The following is a 12832-nucleotide window of genomic DNA, read 5'->3' as shown; positions in this document are numbered from 1 at the left end:
GCCTGCAGTGAAGTTGCTAGGGGACAGCAAGCAGCCGCGCACAACGTCCAGATCCTGGTTGCTATGGGCATCAGTTCAAGTGGATCACCACCCATCACCACCCACCAGGCAAACCAGGCATACTTAATGAACTGGTGGATCACCACCCATCACCACCCACCAGGCAAACCAGGCATACTTAATGAACTGGTGGGCGGGTCCACCACCCATCACCACCCACCAGGCAAACCAGGCATACTTAATGAACTGGTGGGCGGGTCCACACCACCCATCACCACCCACCAGGCAAACCAGGCATACTTAAAGAACTGGTGGGCGGGTCCACATAAAAACGACAAATTGTGTACACTCTTTTTTGAAAATGTCCTCCTTATGTAAGGGATAATATCTGGTTAGGTGGTCATTGGCGGGAGATAATTCACCGACAGGGATTTTAACCACCGAGGCGAAGCATGTACTTAAGTAGAGTACTTAAGTACATGTACTTCCACGGCCACTGTGTTTATGAATCGCCCGTTCTGTCTGTCTGTGCTGCGTATATACGTCTGTTACGTCACTCTCACTCACACATATATACGCGCACATGCATACATACACGCACGTTTGCCTCAGGCATGAGAACCCCTCGTTCTTATGTTGTTGTTACTTAGGGTTTGTTTTCTCAAGGATGTCATTTAAATGCATGTTGTTTAGACAGATGCTAGGTTCTTGGCTTACCTGGGGAGGCACTACACTGCTGCATTTCTGCATTCCATGTATGTGATTACTTGCTTATTGTGAGTCGCTCTGGGTGCATACATTCTAAATTGTAATTGGAAATAGAACTTGGGGCTTGCCATTAATTGGCTAACAAGCATTTATATCAGTGGGGGTCCAGGGGTGACGCCGGGGTTCCAAGATTACCTATACTGTAACGCGTACAAAGTAACAGAGTTATAGTGTTGATTTTGACAGCTAAATAAATTTAGTTTTAGCCATTAGTCTTTTGAATACAATTTAATTTAGTTTTGGTCATGTTTTAGCCATCTGAAAAGTTTTAGTTTTAGTCTAGTTTTAGTCGACTAAAATATATCAGTGGGCCTTGATGGCACCGTAATGCCTGATTTTACACTTGCATTCTGAAAATAGCCGATCTACAAGCTCACAATGTGTTTGTTTGTAGATCTGTTATTTCAGAGCGATTCACCCCATAATGCAACCAAGCATAAAATGACTTGTCTTTTAGATCTACTGGATCACTTCTCCACTATAGTCCCTCCATAACATTTAGTCTAGTTTTTATTTGTTGATGAAATTGACTTAGTTTTAGTCATCATACAGTAGCTTAGTTTTTATTTAGTTTTCATCTGTGAAAAAAGGTAGTCGAAGGAAATGTTTCGTCGAAAGGTTTAGTCGACACTGCAGAGTTACAAACAATATAAACCGTAAACAAAAGTGAGGTGTCTAATGAGTAGCTTGTCCTACAGTATGTAATCAGATGGATATAAAACAATCCAGGTTTCAAGAGCGCGTGCCTCATAAACCTCTGAAGTGGTAAAATGTTTTGAAAACTATATGCAATTTGGACTCTTAAAGGCCCCATTACGCGCTGGAAATGGCAGACGTGCGCGTCATCCAATGTTTACAACAGCTATGTACTGTAGCTACACTGGAGCCCACGTGGGGGCGCTATACAGTGTGTGGCACCTTCATTTGTGGCTTGTGTTTGTTTTGGGTCCAGCACCTGCCTTCAAAAGGCTTCTGATTAGGTTTAGGTTACATTCCAGTACTGCTTAAGGGTTCATGTTTTGGCCATGGTTGGAGCTGCTATGGTCTGCCACCTCCTGCATTCTGACTGAGGAGCCAAAAATGAATACCTAATATCTGCAGCCTTTGGTGGCAGACGTGCACTGCGTTCTATTTGTCCCCAGGCAGTTGTATTTATTCTTGATTGTCATTTCGATTCAAGTGGGGAGATCTGCAAACGATTTGGGAGGACAGAGAAAGTACCGCTCGTGGCCACCGAGCGCCACTGTTGTTAAGCATTCATAATCAATGCCCTTTAGAGCAGTGATTCCCAAACCTTTTTCCATTTCAAGGATCCTCGGTTTACTGTGCATTATAGGCCACAGACCTAAAGAACAGGATCCTCTAGATCTAGAACAAGGACCCTCGGTTTACTGTGAATTATAGTTATAGGTTTATAGGTTATAGGTTTACTGTGCATTATAGGCCACAGACCTCTAGAACAGTTGGTTTACTGTGCATTATAGGCCACAGACCTCTAGAACAGTTGGTTTACTGTGCATTATAGGCCACAGACATCTAGAACAGTTGGTTTACTGTGCATTATAGGCCACAGACCTCTAGAACAGTTGGTTTACTGTGCATTATAGGCCACAGACCTCTAGTTTACTGTGCATTATAGGCCACAGACCTCTAGAACAGTTGGTTTACTGTGCATTATAGGCCACAGACCTCTAGTTTACTGTGCATTATAGGCCACAGACATCTAGAACAGTTGGTTTACTGTGCATTATAGGCCACAGACCTCTAGTTTACTGTGCATTATAGGCCACAGACATCTAGAACAGTTGGTTTACTGTGCATTATATGCCACAGACCTCTAGTTTACTGTGCATTATAGGCCACAGACCTCTAGAACAGTTGGTTTACTGTGCATTATAGGCCACAGACCTCTAGAACAGTTGGTTTACTGTGCATTATAGGCCACAGACCTCTGGAACAGTTTACTGTGCATTATAGGCCACAGACCTCTAGAACAGTTTACTGTGCATTATAGGCCACAGACCTCTAGAACAGTTGTGAGTTGTGTCGCAATGCGTAGGTGCACTGAGCGACCCGCTCAGTGCAATGCTTTTTGTTTGCTCTTCAAAATAAGAGCTTGCTCTGGAAAGAGCGTGGCGACAAGAGAACGGGGGCGAAATACATTTGGCATTAGATGAGTTAAGGTAATCCACTGTACACAGGTCTAAACGAGGACTCACCGGTCCATCCTGCCAGGCATCGGCAGTATCCTGTGGCGGGATGGCATCCGTCTGCGTGGCTGCAGTCACAGCGCTCCGTGCAGCCCATGCCGTAGGTACCATCCTGCATGGGGAAACATATAAAGCATATATAAAACAAATATAAAGCATTAAAAGACGGAGATCTCTGTCATGGGCAGATAACAGATGGGTTCGATAAGACGGACATCTCTGTCATGAGTAGTTTTAATAACATTTTCAATCAATCAATCAACCAACCAAGGTTACGACATGTGCTGGATGGATGAGTGTGGGGTCTTCTTACCTGGCAGGGCTGCTCACACCTGTCAGACCTCCATCCAGACGAGCAGGTGCAGCGTCCGTCCAGGGCGTGGCAGGCACCTCCGTTCAGACAGGTGCAGGTGCGTTCGCAGCCCAGACCCCATGTCCCACTGGGACAGCTGATAGAGCAGTCCACACCGTGCCACCCTGCACACACGGACATGCACGCACGCATGTCAGGAGATATTAAACAAATATATAATCTGATGGCGGGTTCTAGTCCCGATCCCGACGACCTTGTCTTCCCCCCCCCATCTGTCTCCCCCTTTCCTGTCGTAATACTGTATCTATCAATAAAGGCAAAAAGCCCCAAAGAATATTTAAAATAAATAAAAAATAAAAAGATATATATATACCAGTAAGATGCCTTAAGGGCGAGAAGCGACCGCAGGTGGGCAGGTGGCGGGGAAACAACAAACTTAAAAAAAATAGTCTGTGTAAATCTGGCAATGCACACACACACACACACACACACACACACACACACACACAGAGAAAGCCATATGAATTTGAAATTATTTAAATGCACTTTTGCACAAAATGCTGGCCTAGAACTAGAGAGTGACAGCTGAGCACTGTCTGAAAGTTTATTTGGAAGCGCTCATTTTCAGTAAAGCAACCTCCTGCAGGTGGTAAACAGGCCGTGTACGCAGGTGGTAAACAGGTGGTAAGCAGGCCGTTGAGTGATATCCAACAAGCACTTCCAAACTCCAACACTGAGAAAAAAAATCACCTGCAAGGAATTTCTTGACAGGAAGTAGCTCATAACATAATTATCTACGGTGTATTTTTATGAAACAAACACTTTGCAGATAAAAAGAGGATAATTGGAGGTTTTCGTACAGCTGCAATGTTTTTTGTGCAAAACAAACGCTTGCAATGGATTCAGAATCAATCAGATTCATGAGCCACATCAAAGCTTTTATTTGGTAGGCCCTAAAATCATGATGCTTCTTTTGGGTAATTCTGATTCCGGTTTGGTTGATGACTACAAACTAGACTACAACAGTCGTAAGATATCATCCGCTCCCGACCGGGTACTGTATGCGTATGCCTGTCTGTAAGATGTGTTACTACTAGACACTGTTACAAACACATTGGTGATGTGTTACTACTAGACACTGTTACAAACACATTGGTGACGAATCTTATTGGTAAGGATCTTCATTCCCAGATTGGAAATTGTTCAGATATTATTCCCTCATTAAAGTGAAACTGGAAGTGATGACAAAATTAAATAAATACATAAAGAAAATTATGTTAGGGTGCGATCGCGTTCATCTCACCTGCTTTACAGCTACAGGCTCCATCTACAGGTGAGCAGGTGGCATCGTTCTTACAGTTACACCTGGAGGAGCACCTGATGCCATGTGTTCCTGCTGGACACGCCACGGAGCAGTTGGAACCCTGCAAGCAACGGCAACCGGGGTTGTTTCATATTGTCATATTGTCATGTTTCATATTTCATATGGTTATATTGTCATGTTTCATATTGTCATATTGTACGGACATATTGATTTGAACTGGGTACGCCCCCCCCCCCCGCGCGAAAACATGCACTGAATTAATGGACACTCTCAAGTGAAGTATAGTGTGTGTCCCTTGCACTTTAAGTACAGCACTTGAGTAAATGTACTCGAGTTACACTCCAGCACTGGAATGTGCCTTTTAAAAGTGCATACCTTGAACCATTCCAAATAAAATACATACCTTGAACCCGGGAGCACAGATGCACTCTCCGGTGACGCTGTGGCAGTCCGCTCCGTTCTGACAGTGACACACTTGTTGGCACGACACCCCAAAAAATCCCGGCGCGCACGTCTCGTTGCAGTACAGGCCCGACCAGCCCGGGCGACATGTGCACTCCCCCGACATCGGGTGGCAGCTGGGTGGGGACGAGAGAGAGAGGGCACAGTGTCAAGTTAACAGTGGTGGAAAACGTACTCTAATGTTTTTACTTCATTTATTAAAGGTATTGTAGACAAGTTTCCAGTGTTTGTACACAGAATTGATTGAGTGTTTCCAAACAAATTTAAATCTAGCTCCACCCCCGTCCCCCCGTCATTCTATTGGCTGAGCCAGGTCACTTCAGGCTATGGGGTTGTTGTTGCTGCTGGGAGGGACGCTATGGATATTGCGCTCGTATGGCTAAATATGACATTAAAAAATTATGAATTTCTATCGATATCATAGTTACAACAATGACATTGAGTTGACATGTTTTTTTAAGGGTAACTGTAGCGTAATCATCACAATATCACAAGACTGACACGACGAGTCCCGCAAATGAGGAAGTAGGAAGTAGTGGAGCAGACTCACTGGCTCTCAATTCAATTATCTTTCATTTGTAATCGTGCATATAAAACATATTGCCCCTCAAATGCCCCAGCCACTACAGCATCGTTCATGTGAACTACTTTGTCCACGGTTATTTATTGCAATGAAGAAAAATCGCTATGATGATCAGCGACGGCTTGTCACCGTTGGCGAGCACGGGTTGAATGCAAGCTTCAAGCCGGCCGGACCACCCAACCATGCGCTATACATAGCGATTCTCATAATTTCAACAGGCTTACATAATTATTACATCATAAACATACTATTTCACATGAACAATGGTGAAACTAAGATATGGGGATAATATTATACTTGCAATGAAATCGCATTGCGTTTTCATTATAATACTGCTGGGTCGAACACACAGTCACAGCCTCGCGCTGCAATTGGCTAAAAGTTTAAATCCCCTTTGACGTCCCGGGTAGTAAACTGCAGTGGATATAAACAGTGCATTCAGCCAGAGGGGGCCAAAGGGAGAGTGTGCTGTTGCAGGAGAACACCTCAGCATCATAATAAAGGGAAAGATAGAGGGAAAAAGGCCAACAAAACATATATATTTTAAATCTTGGCTGGAAACTTGTCTACACTACCTTTAAGTATCAATCTTCAAAATGTACAACACGAGGTGACGCATTGTGAGCTTGTAAATCGTCTATTTTAAAATGGCCAGAATATTTGTAGGGCTGAAGTGGTTAGCATGTTTCTGTTTTGTAATAATAATCAAATCACAAAGTAACTAAACTTTCAGAAACCAAAATTCAGAAAGCCGTCCACCAGTGACATCATCTTTGGGGAATCCAAGCTAATCGAAACTGCAGGCTTTCTATCCCAGAAAAGTTGCAATGCGAAAATGGCCTAACGATGATGTCACTGGTGGACGGCTTTCTGAAATGCCCACAGCCCTCCTATGGGCGCAAGCACATTGCCGCATCAAAAAATGTCTAGAGCTGGCGTCTCTTCCGGGTTTTTAAACAGTTGGTGGATGGAAATGACGCACGTACGCGGCTACAACTTGCAGTGTCAGCAAAAATACAAGCTCATAGCGCGCCACCGAGTGGCGCGCTACGAGCTTGTAGGTCTGCTATTTTTGAAAGATGGAAGAGCGACTGACATAGAAGATTTTTTTTTAATCTGATCTCAGGTTAGAATGAAAACTGTCAGGATGTAGAAGACATTTTTTTAATCTGATCTCAGGTCAGAACGGGTTAAGTAAAACATTTGAGTACTTTTTCCACCAACAGAGAGAGGGCCGCTGCACGGGCAGCTGTTCACAGCTGTCGTCTCTCTGATGGCCGGCCAATAGGGCCAGAACAATGCCTTTACTGTGAGCCTGGTTAACTGCCCTGCGCTCCAACAGACATGAAACAACAGCCACGCAGTCACAACAAGACCACTGTTTGTGTCAAAACATGTTCCTGTCAGGGAAACCCTCAAGTTGACATGTATTTTGGCCATGGGACTCCCGTAAGACAGTGGTTCTCAACCAGTGGTCGGGGGTCCACCAGTGGTCCTTGGGGGGGGGTTCCAGGTGGTTCCAGCTAAATGATGAGAGTTGTAAACCAAATGGACCCTTATAGATCTTTAACTCTTGAGAGTTTAAAATGAAACCAAATGGATCTGCGTTATTTACAAGAATACAACAATTTGAGAATGCAGATTTTTTTACATCAACGTTTTCCTGTTATCTCTCCTATGGTACGGACATCAATACAGCATTAGCATCAGCATAATTGTGGACAAAAAAATCTAACAAAATAATCTAAGATGTTAAATGTCATCAAATAGTGTTCCGTGGGTCAAATACATAATACAACAAATTGACCTTGATATGAAAAGGGTTGAAAATGGCTGTCGTAAGAGATACTGTACGTGTCACAATCTTTCTAATGTAACTCAGTCAGTCTGCTGGGGGATCCCCCAGGAACGCCCTCAAGGACCCCTGGGAGTACAACAGCTACAGTGTTCGTCAAAACATTCTCATGGCCCGCCGCGGACCACCATGTGAAAAGATTTAGTAAGAGATATTGTTGTCAACACAGTTTGCTGCAGGACCCCCCTCGAGGACCGCTGGGGGTCCCCGGACCCCACTTTTGAGAACCCCTGGTCTTAACCCATTTTGGGCGCCGCGGGAACCCCTTTTGGTGTTTTAAACATTTAATTTAGCTATTGAAAAATAGCAGATCTACAAGCTCATAGTGCGGCACCGAGTGCCACGCTATGAACTTGTAGGTCTGCTATTTTAGAAAAATCGTGAAAATGTTTTGAGAACCACTGATACAGTCAGAAACATAAGGTTTTTCAGAAGACATTTTTTAAATTCCGACGTCAAGCCTAAATGGGTTAATACACACGAAAACAACAGCCACAAAATCTAACAGTGTTTGTCAAACATTTTCTGATCGGTCAATCACTGAATTCAGCAGGCTGTGATTTTTTGAAAACATCTGATCCCATCCCATCCCATCTCACTCCCACTGAAAAGAATCCCATCCCGTCCCAATCCCGGGCCAGTAAAAACAAAAATCCCATCCTGTTCGACAGTCATTAGACCGACAACCTACAAACTCTAGATATGAGGGCCATATAGGCCCAAACTCTAGTGTTGTAATTGTGACCCCTGCTTGAAAGAAATGTAAATGGTAGGTTACCTGCGTGTGTTGGGAGCGTAGCAGGGACACGTCTTGTCACACTTGAGCCCGTAGCGTCCGTGGGGACAGGTGCGCACCTCGCACACGTCCCCCGTGTACCCCGGCTCGCACGTACAGGTTCCGCTGACGTGGTAGCACTTGGCTCCGTTCTGGCAGCCGCACGTCTGAGCACAGCCCACGCCGTACGTCCCGACCGGACACTCCTCCTGGCACCTGGATACCGTTTAACAACTTTGTTTTACTTAAGTAAAAGTATCAATACTGCACTGTGGAACGACTCTGTAACTCTGTTAAGTAAATGTCCAGAATTCTAAATGTATACTTGAGTAAAAGTACAAAAGTATTGGCATCAAAATGTACTTAAGTAAAATAAGTAAGTTAAGTCAAATTACTTATTGTGCAGAATTTCAAATTTTCAAATGTAAAAAATCTGTCGATTGTCTATTTTCAAATGGACGAAATGTAGTGGCTGAAGTGGGTACACTGTTCACAGTTTTATGTTAAAAGGTTCCGAACGGATCCAGGGTGTGGCGCACGCACGCACGCAACTACGTATAAATCAAGACTAACCCCAAACATCAGTGGTGTACATTTCGCACAACTTATTGTACTATACTTGGGGGACATTTAGCCCTCACAAGTGAAGACACACACACACACACACACACACACACACACACACACACACACACACACACACACACACACACACACACACACACACACACACACACACACACAGAGGGAGAGAGAGAGTAAAAGCATCATGTACAGCAGTGTGTTGGTGTGCGGTGGGACTGAAGCCTGGCTAACCCTGAGGCCATTATTTAGTCATGAAAAGGGCCTGGCGGGGTTATTTTAGTCTAAGTATATGGTACAGCGCTCTCTGATACTGCTAATTATATGGATGGCAGCGCACGTCCGGGGGCCGTGAATGGACGCTGCGCTTACACACTGGGGTTGGAGCTGCTGAAACAGAGGCCTGCTGCTGAGAACCCTTTAAGAATGATACGTGGGGTTGACAAAAGGGCCTTTCTGTGTGGAGGTTGCATGTTCTCTCCGTGTACCCTCACAAAATTGCTCTATAAGCGCCACGCGTCGTGCCATGACGACGACAGGCCCAGGAAATAATTCCCCATGCATTTTCTCCATAGACATTTCAAAATGTATTAATTTAAAGATCTGTAAGCCTCGAACAAAGCCAACTCGGATCGTGACAAATTTGACAGCAAACCCAATATTTTGGGCCGAACAATTAATTACAAAGATAACAACAGAAGAGGTGTTGTAACCTGCCCTTTTTTTCTTCTTTCTAATTATTTGTTCGGCCCCAAGAATTGTGTTGTCATGATTTGTCACGATCCGAGTTGGCTTTGTTCGAGGCTTTAACACATTTTGGGCGGGAACCCCTTTTGGTGTTATAATTTAGCTAGCAGATCTACAAGCTCTAGAGGCCTAAATGGGTTAAATAAATACTTTTTGAAATGTCTATGGGGAAAATTAATGGGGAATTAATTCCTGGGCCCGTCGTCATCATGGAAGGGCGCGGGACTGCGACGCTCCATTGCACACGTGTTGTAACATTTGAGTCCTTGGGCGTACCGTTCTCCAGTGTAGCCGGGCCTGCACTGGCACCATCCGGTGGAAGGGTTGCACGCCGCCTCGTTGTGACACTGGCACTCCTGGGAACAGTTCCACCCGAAACGGCCCTCCGGACACGGCTGGCCACACACTGTACCCTATAGGACACAGCAAGGAAGACACACACAGTTACACTGTACCCTATAGGACACAGCAAGGAAGACGCACACAGTTACACTGTACCCTAGGACACAGCAAGGAAGACACACACAGTTACACTGTACCCTATAGGACACAGCAAGGAAGACACACACAGTTACACTGTACCCTATAGGACACAGCAAGGAAGACACACACAGTTACACTGTACCCTATAGGACACAGCAAGGAAGACACACACAGTTACACTGTACCCTATAGGACACAGCAAGGAAGACACACACAGTTACACTGTACCCTATAGGACACAGCAAGGAAGACACACACAGTTACACTGTACCCTAGGACACAGCAAGGAAGACACACACAGTTACACTGTACCCTATAGGACACAGCAAGGAAGACACACACAGTTACACTGTACCCTATAGGACACAGCAAGGAAGACACACACAGTTACACTGTACCCTAGGACACAGCAAGGAAGACACACACAGTTACACTGTACCCTATAGGACACAGCAAGGAAGACACACACAGTTACACTGTACCCTAGGACACAGCAAGGAAGACACACACAGTTACACTGTACCCTATAGGACACAGCAAGGAAGACACACAGTTACACTGTACCCTAGGACACAGCAAGGAAGACACACACAGTTACACTGTACCCTATAGGACACAGCAAGGAAGACACACACAGTTACACTGTACCCTAGGACACAGCAAGGAAGACACACACAGTTACACTGTACCCTATGACACAGCAAGGAGGACAAACACAGTACCCTAGGACACAGCGTGCGTGCGTGCGTGCGTGCGTGCGTGCGTGCGTGCGTGCGTGCGTGCGTACCATCCATCCAGCAGGACAGGAGCAGTCTCCGGTGACGTGGTGACACACACCTCCGTTCTGACAAGGACAGCGTTGCTCACACTGCGGCCCGTGTTTCCCCGGAGGACACAGATCCTCGCAGCTACAGAACCAAAAAAGACAAACATATATTCTTGTTATTGTCAAGACCCATGTGACCTTAAAGCAGTGCTTCTCTGTTTTTCGGCTTCTAGGTCAAGGACCATCTACATTGATATTGGCAAGCAGAAAACTCTTATCGCTATTCTATTATTTATTTATTTTTCCCGACGTCCTAGGCACCTTGTGGTTTTATTTGATTTGATTATTAAGATCCGACACATGTGGACGTCCAAGGTATCCAACGTGTTAAAGAGAGACTGTTACCGAACAAACACTCTATACTGTAGCAATGATTACTATCAAAATATAGTGATTTAACCTTTTAACCAAATACTTTTGGTTTTAGCCAAAAACGTACCCTACCTTTAATAAATGTTTCAGTTTAAAGTACCACTCCCCATACTCACAAGACACCGGTGTATCCCGCGGGGCACGTGCACTCTCCGGTGACGTGGTGGCACGTGGCACCGTTGTGGCACTGGCAGCGCTGCTGGCAGCCGTGCCCGTAGGTGGCGCTGTCGCAGCGGTCCTCGCAGCGCCAGCCGCGGTAGCCCGGGGCGCAGATGCACGATCCGCTGATGGGGTTGCACAGAGCGCCGTTCTGGCACTGGCACCGGTTGCTGCAGTGTGGCCCCCATCGGCTGGCCTCGCACGCTGCAGAGAGAGAGAGAGAGAGAGAGAGACAATGGAAGATAATGATGCCATGCCATTAGAACAATTAATTAATTAATTAAACAAAAAAAATGTCATTGTTGAATTGTTTCATCGTTTCATTGTTTTTTTGTTTGTTTGTTTAAACGTTGCTCTCAAGAACGTTTTTGAAAACACTTGAAGCGAGAAATAGATGATGCCGTAACCGAAACTTGATTTGATTCAATAGTTTTTCGAGTGGAACGTGTTGCGCTGGGCAGATGGAATACTTTCATTACCGTAAGCAAGGAACCTCGTTCGGTGTTACTTTTGGTTCAATGTATTAATGTATTTATATATTAAGTAGCCATGTCATAAGTGGGATAATAATAATAAGTAGTCGACCCGTTTATTATCCCTCACAATAAATAGCATAGGTTTTTCACATTTTCAGAATGGGCCTCAGGTCTTCATGGGTTAAAGCTGTCATTTCTGGCAGTATGGTTTGCTCTGAATGATGAACGATAGATGTCTGTAGCCCAAATAGCCAACCAAACCTAAACACCACAATGTTTACTGTTTATGCTACAACATCTGCTCACACATCTGCATCTGTCACACACGCTTTTATAGCGTTGACGGGCGGCTGTGCCCACCAATCACCTCAGTGCTGATGACCACTACAGCTTCAAAGCATGTCAGCAACATATGGTTGCTATCGGGGCAAAAACCTTGTATATTTCCATCTTTCAACGTCAAGATTTATGCATTACTTTGTCGTAAAAAAACCCCCAACAATAATCTGCAATCTACAAGCTCACCAGTGTTGATTTTGACAGCAAATTTTGATTTTGTTTTAGCAATAGCCTCTTTGAATTAAAGTCCATTTAGTTGTGACATAGTCATGACATGTTTTAGTTCAGTTTTAGTTGAATAAATCTACAGTTGATTTAGTCAACTAAAATGTATTTGTGGGCTTTCTGCTCCTGAAAAGTTACCATGCTATAATGAAAGCCACCGTTCTTATAATACAAATCTCAGCCCTCCTATGAGACACAGACCGAGTTGATCTTTTGTTTTGCTATTTTATCATGAACATTACAATGAGGACAAATTATATGATCATAGGTTGAAAAGTGTTGAAGTCGTCCTTTAAGTGTGTCTGTGGGTGTCTCGATGTGACGCATTGTGAG

The 12832-nt window shown here is 44.6% G+C and overlaps 1 protein-coding gene across 2 annotated transcripts in view; it reads right to left on the bottom strand.

Moving 5' to 3' along the window:
* Window positions 1–12832, bottom strand: part of megf10 (multiple EGF-like-domains 10) — a 61938-nt gene that overhangs the window by 29063 nt on the left and 20043 nt on the right. For both annotated transcript variants that reach the window (XM_080794421.1, XM_080794422.1), the window contains exons 6-13: window positions 11417–11663; window positions 10890–11010; window positions 9896–10032; window positions 8294–8506; window positions 5019–5193; window positions 4595–4715; window positions 3292–3455; window positions 2988–3090 (exon numbers count right to left, since the gene is read on the bottom strand). In XM_080794421.1, coding sequence (XP_080650547.1) covers window positions 2988–3090; window positions 3292–3455; window positions 4595–4715; window positions 5019–5193; window positions 8294–8506; window positions 9896–10032; window positions 10890–11010; window positions 11417–11663 — 1281 coding nt within the window. The remainder of the gene's footprint in view (window positions 1–2987; window positions 3091–3291; window positions 3456–4594; window positions 4716–5018; window positions 5194–8293; window positions 8507–9895; window positions 10033–10889; window positions 11011–11416; window positions 11664–12832) is intronic.

The sequence above is a fragment of the Protomyctophum bolini genome (genome assembly GCF_963924005.1).
Source record: "Protomyctophum bolini genome assembly, chromosome: 22".
NCBI lineage: Eukaryota > Metazoa > Chordata > Actinopteri > Myctophiformes > Myctophidae > Protomyctophum > Protomyctophum bolini.
Note: the sequence above shows the minus strand (reverse complement) of the source record. Positions and strands in the feature narration are given on the sequence as shown.